This window comes from Bactrocera latifrons, unplaced genomic scaffold, assembly GCF_001853355.1.
Source record: "Bactrocera latifrons isolate USDA-ARS-PBARC rearing strain unplaced genomic scaffold, ASM185335v1 scaffold_7, whole genome shotgun sequence".
In the NCBI taxonomy this organism is placed as follows: domain Eukaryota; kingdom Metazoa; phylum Arthropoda; class Insecta; order Diptera; family Tephritidae; genus Bactrocera; species Bactrocera latifrons.
In genome coordinates, this window is record NW_017537378.1 from 756336 (window position 1) to 777113 (window position 20778).

At 36.3% G+C, this 20778-nt stretch overlaps 3 protein-coding genes across 7 annotated transcripts in view; 2 read left to right on the plus strand and 1 right to left on the minus strand.

Annotated features, from left to right (window-relative positions):
- The window catches only part of LOC108975843 (cytosolic carboxypeptidase NnaD), a 145654-nt gene extending 127334 nt beyond the window's left edge, over positions 1-18320 (minus strand). For all 4 annotated transcript variants that reach the window (XM_018944595.1, XM_018944596.1, XM_018944594.1 and 1 more), the window contains exon 1: positions 17900-18320. In XM_018944595.1, coding sequence (XP_018800140.1) covers positions 17900-17918 — 19 coding nt within the window. In that variant the 5' untranslated portion in view covers positions 17919-18320. The remainder of the gene's footprint in view (positions 1-17899) is intronic.
- LOC108975844 (probable glutamine-dependent NAD(+) synthetase) overlaps positions 1-20778 on the plus strand; it is a 30419-nt gene that overhangs the window by 721 nt on the left and 8920 nt on the right. The window contains exon 1 of one of the 2 annotated variants that reach the window (XM_018944598.1): positions 14596-14683. The exons of the other annotated variant lie outside the window; for it this stretch is intronic. The gene's annotated coding sequence lies outside the window, so the exon portion shown is untranslated. Of the gene's footprint in view, positions 1-14595; positions 14684-20778 lie in introns of those variants that run through there. 2 annotated transcript variants of the gene reach the window in all.
- Positions 14717-16118, plus strand: LOC108975845. The gene is made up of 2 exons (XM_018944600.1): positions 14717-14921; positions 14977-16118. Exon 2 carries the CDS (start codon positions 15187-15189, stop codon positions 15994-15996), a length of 810 nt encoding a protein of 269 aa, XP_018800145.1. The 5' UTR covers positions 14717-14921; positions 14977-15186; the 3' UTR covers positions 15997-16118.

The following is a 20778-nucleotide window of genomic DNA, read 5'->3' on the forward strand; positions in this document are numbered from 1 at the left end:
CCGCTTGAAATTCAATTTTATCGCCGCTGTTTTCCGCTTACTTCCAGTCGCTTTGCTGCATAGCCATTCGCGTAACGGTCGCAAAAAAAAAGAAAAAAAAAAACAAAGCATTTATAATTTCCTGCGCTCATTGACTTGAGTTAAGTTGAGTTGTGAGCTGTTATCCATAGTTCAAATACCCGTTAGCGGTTTATGCAAACTTTCAAGTTGACTCTGTACAGTTTGGTGTTCAAACTCTGAACTATTGCTTTGAGATCATAACTTTTTTGTTGGTGTTCTTCTTTGTGCGGATTTTGCCATTTTTCTTTGCAGTTTGCTTAATTTCACGCCAAGCAAGGGAGAAAGTTACGATAATTTCTTCACAAGTATTTTGTTAGAGTGAATTATATATTGGTTTAAGAATTTGCGCTAAAGAATGTTACTTTTGAATGCTTATCTTATACTAAGATATGCATACTACTAGTGGCATTTTGTGCCCATTATGATAGAAGAGTAAATCCGTAAAAATAATAAATAAAAATCCGCATGAAAATAATGATAATGTTAGTCTAGGTTAGGCTAGGTTGGGTCGTGCGCCTGCTGTAAGGCATGATCCCATTAACACAGCTGTGAAAGCTGGTTATTTGTGTTTCCCAAAACTCCTGGATATGGAACACCTGAAAGACCAGACAACCCACCACGATTTTTTTTAATATCTTAGCTAATATCAATCGCAGTCAGATGAAACAGTTGAGGAGAAATTGTCAAGATGATTAAAACTCGCCTATCTCCATAGAACTTTGCTATTTGCATTCGACAAGATATGTAGCCTCATTGCATTTTAGACTAATTTTCCCTACAATTCTTCTAAAGCGGATGCATTGCTTTAGCCTTCAGCAATTTTTTTGAGAGGAGTCTCAACGGTCTCAAGTCGTAATTATGGGAGAGAATATTTCGATTTTCTTCTCGAAATATATTGCCTTCTTTAAATGCTCTATGCATTAAAATTTTTCATTTTCAATGAGTAGACTTCTCAAATATCTTTGCATACCGTAATAATAAAAAATATCTGATATTATGAATGTCTAAAATAGTATGATAATTGTCATAGTTCACTTAACATTGATAGGAGTACCAAACCAACACCACTTTTACCAACTCCTCGATTTGAAGCAAGCATTCGTAGTAGCATTTAATCTAGCTCGTAACGGATTACTTATAAGTTAGAAGGAAAAACAGCATTTGAAGGGAATAGACTGGAAGAAAACAAGACAGCAAAAGCAAACAAAAATACAACCTTCTGTATTTGGCTTGCATACTTCAAGCCGTCATTAATATGATAATATCGAGACGTAAAACTTGACATATCTTGATAACACTTGGTTTGCGGGTTCTGTAGTACAAAAAAGAAATAAAAATTTACTAGTAACATGAAGATTATTGTTTAAATACAGTACAGTTTAATATCTTAGTATAAAAATTTCAAAACAATCTATTAATATCAAATTCTACTAAATTAAAAAAAATATAATCGTAGACGTGCGGGTGACATATGTACATATTTTGTTGCAAGGTATAATATGGTACTGTTGTAGTCGGTTCGTGTATTGAATAGAACAATAAACGATGATGGCCAAGTTTTGAGAATTTTTCGAGAACTTCTTCTGCGGTGATTTCAAACGCCAGACTGATAAATCTATCTTGAAGCATGTTCGTCTCCAGCCACGTTTTCATGCGGCGAAAAAGAGCGTTCAGATCTCGCATTCGTCACAGGAAGTGTGCAGAATATGCGAAGAAAGCTGTGAATTATGGGATAAAGGTCTACAACGCAGTTCTTCAACGTTTCCAATGCAGTAGTCGGTAACTTGTTGTCTTTTGACAAGCAACGTTGCCATCACATTTATTGCATATGCCAGATCGATAGATTGTTTCTGAAGAATCACGCTGACTAAATGAGTTAGAGAAAGAATATCACTTGGCCAAAAAATCTCAATTAAAATTTAAAAATAACACACGGCTATTGCTTTTCTTGTTACTTTATACTTTTTTAGAGTAGTAAATTATTAATAAGCCATTTGGCCTTTGAAATTTCCCCCATTTCCCCCCCTGTGAACCCGCCCCTGCTACATATAGCAGTGTGTATGTGTCATTGTGTTTCGTAGAGGGTTCAGATAAGGAAGGGTGAAATACTACGTATTTACTTTTCTATGGGAATGTTTTGAAAAGTAACATAACAGAGGACAGAAATGTGTTAAGAAGCAATATGTGAATACCACCTGATTATATTTCACCCGGCCTGGCAAAAAAAAAGGAAAACATTTTCATGACTTAAATGCAATTTTATATGATCGCCTTCAAAATAGGCTGCTGGGCCAACACTGATTCCTTCAAAGAATTGCATTTTTTCGGTTTCGTCGCATTTTTGAAACGCTATTCTCTAGATTGTTGAACAGCTTCGCAGTCATATACATAAACCCACCACTTGTCACCAGTAATTATGCTTGTAATGAACGAACCTGAAACCGAAGTACCATTGGGAAGACAAAACTTCCAGCAAACTCTATTCTTTTTTGTTTTTTTGTTTTTGTAAAAAATTCCAGCCGTAAACAAACAATAAGTGACATACGAAGATCAAGCAAGGACCAGTCCGAGTCATATTTGATCTTGCAGATTTACAAAAAAAAAAAAACAAAAACTTTTGATTATACAATCCGTACTAACATTAAAATATGCCCTTCCTAATGTATGTGTAAGTGAAGATCTCAGTAATTATTTCTTAATCAGATTTTTAATGTATTAATAAAGACCGTTGGCTAGGATTTGTCTTATGAAACGAATTTTATTTTGGCTCAGCTAGGTTTTGTTCAAGGTCAGACTCAGAAAAAGCACTGTCGAATCTACAGTGTCCATTGACCGCAAAAATCAGATTATAACATAGTATCAACCAAAAAAACTATAAATCATAATTTCTTGAAGAAACAACTCACACATGATGTTGATATAAAATTTATAATAAATAAAGCATTTGCCGCAAAATACATAGTTACCTCCAGCATTGATCGGCGACAGCGCACAAGTGGGAAAGAGCTGCGCTTGTAGAAACTGCACACGACCGCCCAAGCCGAACTCCATTTTGGCGTCGTGATATTAAATGCAATTTATTGAATAATGCATAAACAGCTGTCATTTATACACACTTTACCGAAACTAATCTTTAGAGGGAAGCAGAGGTGACTTTTAAAGAAATTGCTTATACTAAGAAACTCCGCATAAAGTTTTATTATTTTATTTTAATTTTTTTTATGTATAACGTGAATAAACAGGAACTTTTGCAATATAACGTTACTTCACACATACAACATAGCTGCCAAATACCGTCGCCGCACAGTCAGTCCTCTCTTCTATGCTATAAATGTGTAGCTTGTTCAGATGGCACCAAACACGTACCGGGGCACGTGAAGTCGCTTTGACTTGCACTTTTAAATTTACGCGATTTTAACTTTTATTTTCTGCAATGACTTTGCAGTTCGCAATTGTTATTGCTATAACATATTCCGCGCCTCCATTTGCCCGCATTCCGCCATCATTTTCATATCACCTTTTATTTCTAAAATATACTTGAGCGCCAGTTGTACAGCTGGCAATTGATGAATTCCTGTGCTTTTCATTACGCTACATACATTATTTATTTGCCTTAAATTACAAGCTCGTTCAGTATTTTTTGTTTGTTTTAATTTTAACTTCTTGATTTTTTCTCGTTTTCATTTGCTTCTTGCAGCAATCTTATTGCCCTGCTGCCAGTCTTTTAAAAGTCGCTGAAATTTGACAAATTCGAGCAACTAAGAAAAAAGAAGGCGCACACACTCATATTGACTTTTAAATTTGATTTATTTGCCAATTTCTTTGACTTGCGCGGCAGTTCGTTAGTTCACTGAAGGCAAAGAAGCCGTGAACTTGCACAGCGTAATTCAGAATTCTTCAAGTGGAAAGCGTTTCGTAGTTGCGAAATTTGTATGCTGTAAAAATAACGGAAAACACATTTTATAGTAAGAATTGTTTCAACTTATCTGCCACCGAAAGCATTTCAATGATTTTTGGCGCACCCGTGCGTATGAGTAACCTCAGCGCACATATTAAATTTTTTTTTTCTCACACAAAATAGCTGTTTTCATTCAATTAGCGGAAATTTATGCACAATGGTTAAGTGTGAATACCTACAGGCACTTTACTCTCACACACATACACACGCTTTGGTTACTTTTTTCCTGCCAGATTACATAACTGCCGCGCGTTTTGGCAACTTTCTAACAACTATTGCATATTTTCCAATATCAAATACTTGGCACAACTTTTTTTCAACAAACTCCGTTCGCGACTGACGAAATTCCACCGAAAAACCTGCACGAAAAATGCACGCACACAGGCATGGCGCACTCAAACAAAACAAAAATTTGCGATTAAAATAAGGCAACAACAAAAGTTAGACGAAAAAACGTTACTTTTATACGAAAAATCAAATACCGCTATGTGTGCGTGTGTTGGAGTGAGGAAACCCCTACATTTTTGCATTTGAATAACCATAGGCGCATTTGTCAACATGTAACGGGACAAAACTCGTGAAGAACACGGTAAAAAAAACACACACAAACTCAAAGAAAAAACAACAACGAAAGACAAAAATGCCGACAAACATGCCAACAAAGCAAGAAACCACGAATTCCTTGGAAACCATGCAAATAGAGTGAAGGCACCCAAATAGCTTGACAACAACCAACTTCGCGCGCAACAACAAGTGCAGGCGGCAAACAAACGACGGACAGAGAGACAGGCAGACAACATTTACTTTTGACGTGCCGCTTAGTAAGACAGTCGCTTCGTTAAACAGGTGACGTTTATGAAGGGGAGGAGGTGTTGCCTTCCGGCAAGAAGCAACAAAGCAGCAAAGAAAGCCGCTCGCAGCACAGAAACGCATTCGGTGTTCTAATTTTCATTTGTTATTTCATTAATTGATTGATGTCAGCGTTGATTGCGAATACGTTTTTGATTTTTGCCGAAATTAATACTCTCCTGTGCACATTTACGCATAGCCCTACATGGCTTGACGTGGCAGTGCATACTATTGTTTATAAATAGCGCTTTCGTTAACAATCTATAAATATTTCATGATGGTAAAATATGACAAAAACATGGCAACGTATTGACTGCCAAATTGGATTTTTAATCAGAGCGGCAATCAGCGTAAATGCGCTGAGGAAATAACTTTTATTTGTCATGGATTTTACTTTGCACAATTTACTCGTGAATACATATAGTAGGGAGTGAGCAATAAAAAACAGATTTGTATGGTTATAGTTTTGGTTAAGCTTCGATTGACCTAGTTTCAGGGATACATATAGGGTCTATAATTATATTCATGTGGTTTGCTAAAAGATGTCGTAACTTCATTTACTACCATGAGCAAAAAATAGTAAGACTAGTTCATTATTTTAACGTTTTTAATTTATTCTTTATCATCTTTATCGTCCCCTTCAAGGTAAGCACTTATGCGTTTTTACCAAATCACATTTAATGCCGTCAATTGACCCAAAACGGTTTCCCCTAATGCACTTTATGAGCTTTAAAAAGACAAGCATTTTCTAAACTTTTGCTTCTTCTTCTACGCCGTTATAGCCGAGTTAACGGCAGCGCGGCAATGGTTTCTTCTTTTGGTAATTTGACGCCAATTCGAGATAACAATTGCAGCTAGGCCTTTTGCCACCTGATCTCTTCAACGGAGTAACGGAGTTCCTCTTCCTCCGCTTCCCCCGGGGATACTGCGTCGATTACTTTCAGAGCTGAAGTGTTGTCATCCATGCGGACGACATGACCTAGCTAGCGCAGCCGCTGTCTTCTAATTCGCCGAACTATAATGAAGAAAATGAACCCATCATGGCAACCCTAGATGCAAAAGGTCATACGTGAAACGCCAAGCCGTTTTTTACTGGAAGAAACGGTAACACTTTAATCTCTTCAGGTTTCTCTTCTTCCCAAATATGGCGATTTTGCTTGTTTACATGTCCATTGACATGTACATACATATATTATCAACTACGGCTTATAGGAAGATCGAGAAGTAGTAGTACCTTTGTTGAAAACTCCAAATTTTTGACAGTTTAGTGTTGAAATCGCCATAAAATTTTTTCACTGAATTTTCTAACATCGTACTTTTGTCATGGTTAGAAATAGCGCTCAGAGGTTAAAGTTAAAAATTATGCATTGAGACACAAAACAAAACTATAAACATGGTAGATGTAAGATAGAAACAATTTTTTATTCAAAATTTCGGGACCACCTTAATATATACATATCTTTAAAGATGAGAGTAAAAACTATAATATGCATATATCACGTGAATATTATGTGCACTAAGCAGTTACTTGGTGTATAACCATCCTAAATAAACACAAGATAAATCTTTCTGAGCTACCTGAGAACATAAATAGCTAACATTTTAATTGTTCTATAAGCTTTTTACGTTACTAGCAGCAGGTATTAAATATTCAGCAGAAATATTATTTGCTAAATAAAGATGCATGTGATTTGAATTTAGGGTGAGCCCAATGATGTAGATGCTTTTTACATTTCTATTTTCTTATTTATGATACATGTATGTATATTAGGGTGGACGGCAATAAAAAATTGTTCACTCTTATGGGAAAACTTTTTTACAAATTGTATTTTATTAAATTTCTTTAGTTAAATTTTTTTCATATATATTAGGGTAGACTTAAATGTGGGAAAAAATACTTTTTACTGAAAAAAAATTTCATATAAAATTTTAATACAATTTATTGAAAAAAATTGTAATATGCGTATGTAATTTTTATGGAGCACCCTAATAATTTCCGACACATATAACTCTAAACTACAAGTTAAAATCAGTATTTTATAATTTAAATTTAATTTTAAAAAATATTTTTGTTACGACCCACCGTAAAGTGATGCTTTGCTTATAAAAATTAAGTACAAGCCAAAAGATGAAAAATTGCTTTCACCAACGTCATTTTTGCACAAAATTTATTTTCACAAATTTGTTATTCGCCGACAAAATGCTAAACAAAATCCCGTTGCATGTAAAAATTAGCGCTAAATAAATGGATTTCAGCATGCGAAAAATATACCGCGTACAATAATATTTATAGGGGGGAAAACAACAACAGAGAAAGGTAAAATTTTTGATGGTATATCTACATGCATACATTAATTTTAACATATTATATGTACAAACAAGCCGTTGTAGGTATTTAAAGATGCGGCCACTTAAAATTGCTCGCCTTGACCATCAAAATGTGCGCTTATTGTTTTTATTTCTTGCTATTTTAAATTTTTTCTTTCAAAATAAATTAGCTGCACATCTTAAGGTGGTAAATACGTTCGGTACAATAGTTCAACGAACGCGAGACACCTGTTCGCACAATTTCAATCTCAATTCACGAAGGCATAAAATATCGCTATGAAACAAATAGATATGGATGGCGACAGCTGAAACTGAAATTGAAAGAGCGCTTTTAACGCTGATGGTCATTTTCGTTTCGGAGATCCTTGCACACATATATACAATTATTTTATATATACAAATTCTTGAAAAATTTTAATAAAAAAAATTGCTCCACCAAGAAAAGCGTCGAAGATCTCAATAATAAATTATTTTTACATGTTTATCTGACACGTGCGCCTTTAAGCATTTTAAGCATCGAAATATGACAATTTTGAGTAATTTCATAAGTTTGACAGCTGTCACCTCACAAGTGCTTTAATTAATATTTTACATACATTTTTAATTCAGCGATTTTTTTTTCCAATTTTTTCACTTGTAAATAATGATTTTGCATTTTCATGTTTTATTTTAGCCTCATATTCGCGCATGTTTAACGGCGCTGATTTTTAATTTATTTGCTTCGCACTTACGTGCCATTAAATTGTCATTGCGTTGCCTCTGCTTGTGTGTCTTCTCATGCACTCGCCACTTGTCTCCCTGCAGAGTACACACTGCTCTTTGTGATGCTCAATTAATTCATTCACTGTTGTAGTATGAAGCTATCATTGAAAGTGACACTATGTTTGCTTTGCGGATTAAGTACTTACAGAAAATTTCAATGCAAATATAATCATATGTACAGACATAAGTACGTCATATATAATATTATATGTTAACTGAATGCATGAATTTTGTAAAAGTACTGAATTTGTATGAGTTTGCAAATTCGAAGACGTGAATGGCATACTTGATTAACGTAAATATATATAAGTTCATATGTAAACATAAGTATGTACTCTCCAAAACATGATGGTTTACTTCTGAGACATTGAACTACTTCCTAAAATGTTTCTCTGTAATGCAGCAGTGAGCCAACAGATGCCACTGCCGCAACTCGGTCGTCGCTCGAGCCTCAACGATCATATAACTGCATGATGTGTGTATTCGACTGCCGTTAATTATGTATTAGGAAGCATTTAGTTTTAGCATAAACTTCAGCGGAATATGAGAAAATGTATTACAAATTTCGTTAAATGAAAACTATATAAATTTTGACTTTCTGTTGATTTTCCTAAATTTGTATTGTATGAGAGCGTTTATTACTCACCCACTCGTTCGTATATGACCAATTGATCGCACAAAATATTACCGATTCATAATGTGCTCTGTGATTCATTTTTTCAATCGCACTTTCTATTTCTGTTATCACAAGATTCTGACATGAATAGTTATAATCCTTCTTAACAATTATAACAGGTCAATTGAAAATTCCCCGACATATCATACTGAAACAAATTTTATTAGCATAATTCGTTTCTTCTGTTCAACATTGTTCCTTGCAAGGGTGACCAACCCCCCAACTTTAGATACCATTTTTATACTCTTGCAACCTGTTGCTACAGAATATTATAGTATTGTTCACCTAACGGTTGTACGTATCACCTAAACCTAAGCGACACAGTTATGGCTTTATATATTATATATGTATAGTGGAAATCCGGGTGACTGTCGATCTTTCCGTCCGCCCGCTCATCCCTCAATGCAAGCTGGAACTTGAATAAAAATTGAGATATGAAACTTCTTATGCGGGTTCTTTAGTACAAATAAAATGACGAGTACGTAGATAGGCGTAATCGGACCACTGCAACGCCCACATAACGTCATTAACAAAAAACATATAAAGTGTCATAACTTAGCACTAAATTAAGATATAAAATTGTAATTTGGCACAGAGGATCACAGTACCATGCAGGGATCGATATAACGGTACTGTTCAAAACTACCTCCGAGATGGCAAGAGAGGGCGTTGTGTGAGCCCACTTTTTGATGAAATCACTTATCTTGGTACCCAACCTACCGATTTCGACTAAATTTGGTAGTCTTCTCATATTTCTACGTCACAGATGGAAAATGAGCGAAATCAAACTAAAATCACGCCTACTTCCCATATAATACAATTACGGCATTTACTCATAACAGTGTATCTTTGTGCCTAAAATATATAGAATTGGGCGAAAACTTGACCTACCCCCCATATAACTAAGGACTGCGTCAAATAAAATTGTCCGTTTCATTTTTTTCCATATCGTACAATTAAAAATTTTAAATAAACAAATTTTTATCTTAGTAGCTCTGAAAGAAATGCCAAAAAATATTATCTACCTAACTGTCCAGAACTAAGGCTGATTGAGAGACACTGGGCTTTATTAAAAAAGGAGATGAACGCAAAAAAAAAGTGTCCAAAGACCTTCAAAATTTTAAAAGAAAGTGGTCTTCAGCAGCTATGAGAGTATCGGACGCTACCATAAAAGCACTAATGGACGGGGTTCCGGAAAAAATAAAAATATTTATTAATAACACATAATTCTTCGTTTATTCTTCACAGCTGGTTTAAAAGATTTTTCATTTTTGTAACGGAGAATTTTATTCGACGCAGTCCTTACTTCCAGGATTTTTGACCATCCGGCTGACTTTGTTCCATATGATTGCGGATTGTATGTGAGATACCTTAATGAAACATTTTTTTATGTGGCATATGGCATGATCATGGTTAACAGATAAAATAGGGTCGATGACAGAATATTAAGCGTAGATTTAACTTTCTAAGCTTGGTTCAAAGAAAGAAATCCATTGATTGTGACATGCGATAAGAAATTACAGTACCTACAAATAACTCATTGCTAACGAAACAAAAGTAGCTTTCGTTCAATAATATTTTTTTATACTGGATTTCTAAAATTTTTTTTTCGAAACTCAAGACTACACTGATGAAATCATGCCATGTTTGATTGATGCTTGCAATGGGAAGCGCTAAAGAAACTAAAGAACACCCGAAACGATTGCACTACGCGATACAATTAACTTTTCCCTGTGTATTAAACCAAAAAAGTATTTTCGAATGTAAACGAATAATTATAGATTCTATATTTTCGAAATTATGGGCACCATTCTTTTTCCACTCATTTACACAGTGTATTCATATTTTCAATTTCAGCTCATGTGACAGATATTAAAAGGTTTCAAACTCACTGGTTCAGAAATATATACTTTTAATTTTTTTCGAATATTCGAATTGACACTTTATAGCATCCGGTATTTTATATACTAGTGGATCCGGCCACACGTTGCTGTGGTATACTTACATTTTATATTGTTATTTATATACTAACTATTCAATACAGTGTAAATTTGATTTACAAATAAAGGCGAAAACTGATTACCAGCCTTTCTGTCCAGTTAATAGAGTTGTCCGCTTAATAGATCGTACTTAATAAACATCAACTAATTGTAGGGCATGCCAATGTACATGGTTAATGGAGATGTCCACTTAATAGGGTATCCATTTAATACAGCTTTCACTGTATATCTCTTTTACTTAGAACTCAATCTTTCGAAAAATTGGCTTGATCGAATACCGTGGACTGTATGGTACATTATTATATTAACTTCAAGAAGTGTATTATGAAGTTGATAATAAACAAAATATTGTAAATTATATATAGCATATAGAAATCCTACTGGATTACCCATTTCTTATAACGGCTAGGTCCTTACCCACTGCGTAACTATTGTGCGGTTTTTATATAAATGAAGTTTGCAACAAGGTTTGTAACACCTGAGACTCTATAAATATATAGAGTATTTATGTATGATCAGCTGGACAAGCTGAGTAAATTTAGCCACACAAGTCTAAATGTTCGTCCCTCTATCAGTTTGCTTACTAGTTTCTCGGGTTATTTGCGATATCAATCTAAAATTTTGCACTCGTCTTTTTCTTTCCAAAAAGCTGCTCATTTGTCGAAAACTCCGGCGTCGGATCACTATACTTCCAACACAAACTGATCGATCAAAATCAAATACTTGTAAGAAAAACTGTTTACTTCATTGCATATAAAAATTTGGCATAAATTAGTTCCAAGATAATGCTACAACTTCGAAATGTTGGGATGGAGTCACTATAGCATCTCGTTGCCAGAAAAACTAGTATTCCAAATAAGCTTTATTTGTGTATATTTTTCATTTGTTGAGATATTTTTATGAAATGGACAATCTCTACTTTTTTAAATGTGTATGTCTATGTAAAATATATTCACATAAAATGGATTTGTCGCACTTACCACTGGGAAACTCGGTCAATATGAGTGATAAACTCATGCTCAAGCAGTTGCAATATGATGATGACTTTATTAGAACCGAATTTACAGCACTTTTGCCGCAACTAAACACTTCGAACAATAATTGCTATTGCTTGCATAACAGCACAAAATTTATTACTTACAAATACAAAACCACACTTATGCACACACTCACACAGATACACAGCTAGCGCTCTCAAGCGACTTTTGCACTGAATATGCACAGCTGCAACATTCGATCGTTTGCGGTCGGCAAGCAGCATAACAACGTCAACAACACAACATGTCAATAAGCAAACAACTTAACGGCAATTTAAAGACTAACGGCGGTTTCCATTGCAAAGAATGCTTCACTGCAGCGCCATTAACCCAGTTTCGTTGGCACAAGCAAGAGTACGCGTGTGTGAGTGTTCGAAATTAAGTTCACTTTGTAGTTCAAACAAACTGGGAAGCAGCTCGTCTCACACTAACGGCATATTTGATCAATTTCATCAACTTCAATATTGTGTCTGGCAATTCAAAATGAATTTGTGTAGAATTAATTGGCATTCTGTGCAAATACTCGTATCATGCAATAAATTAGCACTGCACTCGAATCTGCACTTAGTGCAGCAAATCAGCACACAAATAACAGTTTATTCGCTTAACTTCTAGTTCTGCTGCTTACACTGAGTCAATTTGCTCATCAATTTTGCAAGGAACGCTGTGCTGTCAGGCCGCCAGTCTTATCGCCAACACGGGTTTATCGCACTGATTGCTCAGCGAGCAGCCGACGACAACTGGGGGCTTACAGCGCAGCATGTTTTATGTCATCGAATCCATGTTTGCAATCGTTTTTTTTTCTTTCTTTCTTGTATTGGCTGTTGTCAGCGGCAGCGCCAACTGCTTACAGCCGAAAGAAGCACCCAAAATCAGCCTTCAGTGCACAGCGGGCAACTGGCTTTATTGCACACCAGTTATTGCCATTTGCGCACACACACATATGTACCGATGTGTATGTAGATATTTTGGTTTCTATGTGTATGTGTGTACTTTTTGTCTCTATATGTGTGTTTGTGAGCGGTTGTATCGACTGGAGGCAATAACTATCGCTATTTCCGACAGCCGTTTTCATTTGCCATTTTAAAACGATTACCTTCGGCTTCCTTGCCACATAGCCTCGGCATTGATTGCCACGTGTTTATTGCCACTAATTTGCTTTGTTTGCTTTTGGGCGCACACGCTTACGCTCAAAGCCATTTCCTTGCTCACGTTCTCCTTTTGTTTGATTATTTGCTATTTGCTTGCCTAACTTCCAATTTTGTTATTAATGGTGTCGCCGTCAGCTATCTAGGTTCCCCTTTGTCTAATGCCTTTTTCGATTTCAGACACGGAAATTTATATTACAGTTAATTTATCCCATTTTCTATTGCTTTTCTTCAGGAAAATAAAAAAATAGAAAAAAATGGACCAGCAATTCCATAAATTTTCCAGTCGAAGTCTCCCTTCGTTAGGTTATACAAGCAGGCAATACAATAGCTAGACTCTCAGCAGGTAATTCGGTTAACGTCTTTTGTTTACCCGGTAATATGGAAATGGAAGGAAATGAAGAGACAGGGGAAGTGGCCAGCTCGGGCACAACTGAAGGCATAATTCCCCTAAGATTCCCAAAGCCATTCAGCTCCTTCAAGAGTTCTTTGAAGCAATGAACCCTAAAGGAATACGCAGGTATTGGCACACAAACAAGAGTTGATGGAGGAAAGAGTAAATAGCTCCTACTTCTGATTAAAAGGAGTATACTCACATCGTAGGGGCCATCCCAGGGCACTTTTTCTTTGAATGCCATCTTCAGAAAATGGGAAAAATGAAGTTGGCGGATTTCAGAACATTCACAGAGAATGATGAAACGCTGGAACATTATACATATGAATGACCATCCTTCGGTCATATGAGACGGTGCATTTTCCAAGGGTCCCAATGCTCCACTGAGTTGCTTGGTAAGGCTTAAATTGGAGCACATTGGGCCTCACACTGGCCTAAGAGTGGTCGTTAGCGCTCTGACACTTGCGGGCTTCTCATCTCAACCAACCAAGCATTGGAAAATTTTACCTAGTACAATATATCTTTCATTGATATATCAAACTCAAGATGCAATTAAAGTGTGACATTATTTTTATTTGAGTTTTTAAGATTTATTTTTCTTGAATTTAGTTGCTTCTTTTAGTGAGTTTCCTAGCTCAGTTTTATTTTGTAGTTCTTAAGTTTCAATCTCAGATATTTCAATGAGTAATTTACACTTTATCAGTACAAATATTATTTTGACCAGGAATCAAGACTAGAGTAACTACGGATTGCTGTACCGCAGAGCTTGCTTGCATTTCAAAGAAAATGTCGAAGTGACCGTGGCTTCTAATGCATAGATTAATAAATGACAGGTCTTAAAATTAATCCATCTAATGCTTGACACGATCTTTCAATACCTTGTTCTTCCGGCAAGATGCTTGCTGCGTTTGTTGTAAGAAAAAATATAAAGATAATAATACCGCTACACCTATACCTAGGCCCTATGTTTGACCAAGTACCACGAAATTTCCTATTCGCTTAATATTCTTGTGAGAATATCCGACAGGTTTATTTCACTATAATTTTTTGCCAGAAAGCTTAAGAATGTACATATTTTAGCTTCCACGTTGATCATGGAGGACATCCAGGGAGAACTTTTCCAATCTTATAATTGTCGGAGGGCGATGGGTTATATGTATGTTCTCGAGCTTTATCAGCTGAACTCGAGGGCATCATCGACACGTCTGGTGAACTCTTTTTATGTGCTGTGTTATGGGTGGGATCTATGGGTGTGCATGTCTACAGTGGCATTATGAAAATATAATTATTTATGCCACCACTGTACCATGTAAGTGCCGATAATGTAGTGATCCTGGCAACATACAACTCTGCGCAGTCGGCTGACTTACAGTGTGAGTGAAACAGCTGATGTGCATTTCAGGAGATGGAGAAATTTTTTAGGGCGAATATTAATTAATTCCAAATAAAGCATATAGCTAAGCTTGATAAGGTATTTAATTTTTATTATTGACCAGATTTATAATTATAATATATGAATTTTATTATACATATCTTGTCAAATCGGTTAGTGGTTATTCCTTAATAAATCTGACTTTTCGCACCCAACAAAAACGTAAAACTAAATCCAGTAAAAATCCGGATTTCGCACCTTTTCATTGTTTAGAGATTAAAATGAAGGGCAAAGTAAAGAGCTAGCCCTATATTATTGAAATTTGTTATGATTGCAGGTAAATTTTCATCTCATTCTATTCTTCCATAATTTTCTACTGAATACATTTCTAGAACGCTTAGAAAACCCGATGCTATCCATCTACCTGCATGATCTGCTACATAAGCCGCTCGCTTACTGAAGGTAGCGTCAGTTCAATTCATACTGCAGTTATAGTGCGCTTCACAAGCTTAATGAATAAATATTAAATTCAAAGAAAAAAATTCTAAAAATCTAAAGACTAAATAATAAAATTCAAAGAAAAAAATTCTTAAATTAAAAAAATGTCAACGCAGTGTCGCTTTGAACGATGCGGGTGGTCCGGTTCTGTGAACGATATTTTTTCGCACTGCGAAGCCGTACACCCGAAGTATATACGTGAACATAAGGGCAAAAATTACTATGACTTCGATTTCGATGACATCTCGACAGATGCATTTCTGCTCTGCGGTCCGAGTGGCGTCTACTGGTTCTGCACGTGTGAAAGTGCAAATACTCCAGAAGAAATAAATCGCGGCGTCTTTCATATAGGAGATTCAGAGCCGATCACTTACACCATTAAGTTTGGACTCAATCGTGACGGGCTTGCCGAATATCTCGGACCATTTACATCGCATAGTGCAGAGACCTCTCAAACCTACGATGTGGAATTGGCTTACGATTACATACAGTATCTCTGTGAAGAGATAGATTCGCGTAAGATGCGTTTGTATGTTGGTGAATTTGATGATAGCGAAGATGTGTTCGCGCCGACGTGGGAGGATCTCACCTTTAACGAGGAGGATGAGGAATTGAATAAAGAATGCGTTGAGCATTTCACATGTGTCGTATGTTATGAGTTTATTAAACGCGACATACGTTTCTGCGAGAATACACATTATGTGTGTCTGAAATGTTTTGAGGGCATGCAGGAACGCGGCAAATTGCGTTGTCCTATATGTCGCACCGACTATCCATATGATTGTAGTGATCCGGATCTGGAACGGTTTTTGCGCATGGTCAGATTTCCCGATTATGTAAGACAACAACGTGGGGATGAGGAACACGAGAATGCAGCAGGTCCAGAAGAGAAGAGGCCACGCGTTGAAGGATAATGCTTCAGAAACAGAAGCATAATATAAAAACGAGAGAGTTGCCTTTACCTTTATTAATTTATATATAATTTAAATTATTACCTTTGACGTAACTTAAAATAATAAAACAATTATTTATTGACTTAAATAAATCGATCAAATTTAAACTAAAATGTGTATGTTATTTGACCTAACCTTCAAGTGGAGGTACTTTTTTCAATAGCATTTTATGCCAGATCATGCCTGTGTCGTGTCAATCTGTCATGCCATTTTTGTTCAGTATTGTTTGGCATTTCATCACGAAAGACTTACGCCTTAACAATGTTTACAATGTTTAACTTTATTACGAAAATTCACTTTCTGTAAAGAATGTGTTTCGCGCGCTTGCTTCTACTTATGGTCACCATACTCGTCCTATTGAGCGTACTATTTTTTAATGGATAATATTCTACCGAATAGACCACGTCCAACTCGCAGTGAAATCTATAATATATAGCAGCCAAAGCTGAGAATGTACACGAAGATCGTGAATAGTCGATTCCGCGCCGTTCGCAGCAACTCGGACTGACGTATGGAAGTACTTAGCGCATTTTACGTCTACATTACTTCCCAAGCGACATCGCTTTGTTCTTTGGGCTCTTGAAAAGTTGCAAGGAGATTCGACATTTTCAAGCCCAATTTTGTTCAGCGATGAGGCCCATTTTTCACTGAATGGATATATAAACAAACGTCCCGCTTTAGGGATGAAGATCATCCAGAAAAGATTCAAAAGCTTCCATTTCATTCATAAAAAAACAACGCTTTGGTGTGGTTTGTTGGCCCGTGGAATCGTTGGCCCATATTTCTTCAAAAATAATGCCTGTTATCCCGCCATGATAACCGACTATTGGGTGCTTAAAGTTAAAGCTCGTGATCTCGGCGACATTTTATTTCAAATAAACGGCGCCACTTCCCACACATCGCATCAATCAATAGATTTATTGAGAGAACACCTACGCCAGTCTATTGGCCACCAAGATCATGTGATATCACACCGCTAGGACTTTTTCCTGTGGGGATGTGTAAAGTCTAAAGTTTATGCCTTGGAGCAGTCGAAATGCTCGAACGACCATTTGAGACGCAGCCGCGGCCAACCTTTGAAAGAGATAATCTTCTTTTTCTGTCTTTAGAATGACAATAAACATTCCCAATTAAATTTGAAGCTTCTGTATTTTTTCTTTAAAAAAGTATAGAACCTCGAAATGGATCAAAGCGCCAAATTTTTTTCATAAAAAATGGTGTTAAAAGTTCAGAATCCTAAACCAATATCTACCGATTCACACCATCGATAGATACTGGTTAGGGATTTTGAATTACTTAACACCATTTTTCGTTCAAAATAAGTTGGCGCTACCAAAACGCAGCTTGATGAGTTTCAACCGGACTCGAAACACCCATTCTGTTGAGGTTTTCTCGATTCCATACAGATCACATAAGCACCAAATCTATGGTATTCCAAAATACGCCCTTGAAGGTGAAAATATCACAAAACCTTTAAAATGATTTAACTAACGCAGGAGAAGGTGGTCGAGCAAATGTGACTCTAAAACTTTCAAGAGTAGAGACAAATCTGGGCTGACAATCGGCCGATTTACCATTTCACAAATTAATGAGAACGATCAAAAAATTGCACGAAATGTGTCACGAAAGGTTTTCGAAACCAAACCTGGTCCATGACGACTTTTTTATTTTTTGTTACCGTCGATAGAAACGTAAACCTTGAACCAGATTTATTGAGATCTGTTGATCAAATGCAATATCAACCACTCTTTCCAAAACAACCGAGTACTTATGGGGGAAGAATGGTACGCTTGACCAACTCAAGTTTTATTTCAACCAATAAACAAAGAATATACAATACAATAATGCAATTCGAAAAACTTACCCGTAGAACTCGTTGCCATTTGTGTTAATACTAGACTTTCGCTTGTGACATTTATGTAACAACAATATTACGAATTTTCCTTTTACATATAATTATTTAACTCTACTCTTTAAATTTACTTCTCCGCAGGATATTCGCTATTTCGCACACTATCCACACAATCACAAAATTTGTAATGAAATTTATCCAAATTCATGCAACTCAAAACACACTGGCGTTTGCCTGAGCCTTGTTCGATTCACTCGCGGAGTAGAAGAGCGAAACGCTTGACCGTTGCATGCGATTTTACTTAGTCACCTTAAATAATTTGCTTTTGCCGAAATTGTCGTTGGACTTTGATTAAACACCAGTTGGCTAGATAAAGAAATTAAAGAAAAAACTTAAAATTGAAAGATAGACAATTTGAAACGAAAATTTTGTATTCAAGTCTGACAATTTCAATATTGAAATTTATTGTTTGTAAATTTGAAGTTGTTTGAGTTTAATTGCTGAATTTATTTGCTTTTATAAAAAGCAAAGTAAAGTGTTATTTTGAATTCTTGTAATGTACTAAGATGAGATTAAATGTCAGTGATCAACTGATTTTTGCATGAAATTGGATTTGGACGGCTTTGATGGGTTTTTAATAGCAAATATCAATAATTAAGCTTGTTTGTTTCTAAACTCTAAATGTCATATATTTATTTAAATATTTTGAATCCAGAAAGTGCGGTACCAGCCCATTCTGCTAAAGCTTCCACCTTATCTTCATAAATATCTATTGCATCGTTGGTTGGTTAAGGATAGCGAACTCTGCCTCAGTTTTGAATTAGTTCAAAACTAACTCTTGCTTAGTCGCTTTTCGTTATTCGTGTCATTCAACTCGCTACAATTCTGACATATTGAAAAAATTAAGCATATGTCAATGCCTCGTACATCTAATGCCAGCGAAATGCGGAGGTAACACAAATCCACAATTTTTTTGTTCAAAATTATGACAAAAAAGTACGCAGAAATTGTAAATAAAACGTAAAATATTTAATAATTCTTCAATAATTATTTTGTCGCCTTCAAAGTAATTCCCACCAGATGAAATACACCTATGTCAACGATTTTTCCAGTCCTCAAACACTTTTCATAAGCACTTTATGCGATGGCCTCCAGCTCCTTCAGTGAATTGTATTTTATTATTATTATTATTATTATTATTATTATTATTATTATTATTATTATTATTATATCGCACGGATTATGATCGTGTAAAATCCATGAATGGTTCTTCCAAGACGGGACGTTCTCAGGCAAATGCCTGAATACGGCCAAATAGAACTCATTATTGATCGTCTATTCCGGCGGAACAAATTCATGGTGCACCAAACATGAATATTGAGAATAACAATGAGCATCACCTCGAGTTTCTATCATTTGGTGTGGGTTTTTTGGTTTCGAATCCTTTTTTCCCACCATTCCGTTGATTGTTCACTTGTTAGCATGTTAAACTAATATCTCATCGGCAGTTACAATGCTCTCCATGAAAGTGGGTTCGGAATTCGCACGATCAAGCAAGTCCAAAGAGATCTGTGTACGATACTCTTTTTGAAAACACAAGGCTACTAGTGGTACAAAACTTTAAAGACGGTCGAGAGATCGTTGAAGATATGCCTTATTCTGGACGACCTTCGACCTCTTCAGCTGATGAAAAATACTAAAAGAGTGATGGATATGATGCTTGAAAATCGTCAGACAAGTGTTTGAGAGATGGAAAGAGAGCTCGAACTCAAACCAACACTCGCTAGGAACATAGATGTAAAGCAACAACAGAAAAAAGCAAACATTTTTCCAAAATATGATTGCGAGTTTGCTACCTTAGTATCCTAAAATAAGCTCATTCAAATATGAACCGAGTTGAGCTTTCTTTTACCACTCGCTTATAAAATGCCTTATGAATAATTTACTCTCATAAGAGGGTTTTTCTTTGCGTTAGCCAAAGTTCAATGAATTCCTATGCAGCTACGCACCTGAAAGTAGCTATATTTTACAACTAACTTTCCCATTCTGTAGCAGTTATACTACTTTCCTACAAACATATGTAACTATCTATCCTCGCATATGCCATGCAATGCGATGCGAGTACCACTATTATGCACCATACTCGTACTCGTATGCGATGTGGCACCCTTTGAAGTTTGTTGGCGGAGAGCGCAAAATCAAAGTGGCGGCTTCATTAAAACAGAAAACAATAAATCGTGGCACATGTATCATGCCACTGAACTGCATAAATAAGCGCCACACACGTACACCATGCCATGCATGCGTTGATGTGGCATGCACCAGTGCCAGTTGCCAGCTGCAGGTAGTTCATTCTATGCGCTTGGTCTTCGTGCTTCGCGCTGTGGCAGCAAAAAAGGATAACTAACAGCGGCCAGTGCTTTGTTGTTGGCATTCGCGGTGAAAAGTCATGACTGGCAGCGCGAAAGAAAGCAAACGGCAAGCGTGGCACACATTTGTATTTTCCATCTTTCGTTGTGTGTGCGCACAACTTGCCGCGGCTGCCTCTGTGCGAGAGCTCACGGTTGGCCGTCAGTTGGTGATTTACCTGTGAATCATGTCGGGAATAGCGCAGAAATTTACGTTGCACGCGGCAAAGCCGCTTAAATGCAAAACTACCTGCATGCCACCGCTGCGCTTTGCTTTTTTACGCGCCGCACATCCTTATATGGGTTCTTTTATTTCGCACAATTCCACTGGCTTATGTTTATTTCGCAGGGGTGTAAATTTTCTAGAAAGTAATTTGCAACCGGCAACTTGCAACAACGTGCTGCAAGGTACATAAATTTCGAATGGCTCAAGATAAATGCCACATTTTTATTGTTGTTATGTTGTATGCTTCAATACTTTTT

Bases quoted from the DNA above. Each gene is read 5' to 3' on its own strand.
- LOC108975845 (XM_018944600.1), top strand. From the start codon at position 15,187: ATGTCAACGCAGTGTCGCTTTGAACGATGCGGGTGGTCCGGTTCTGTG.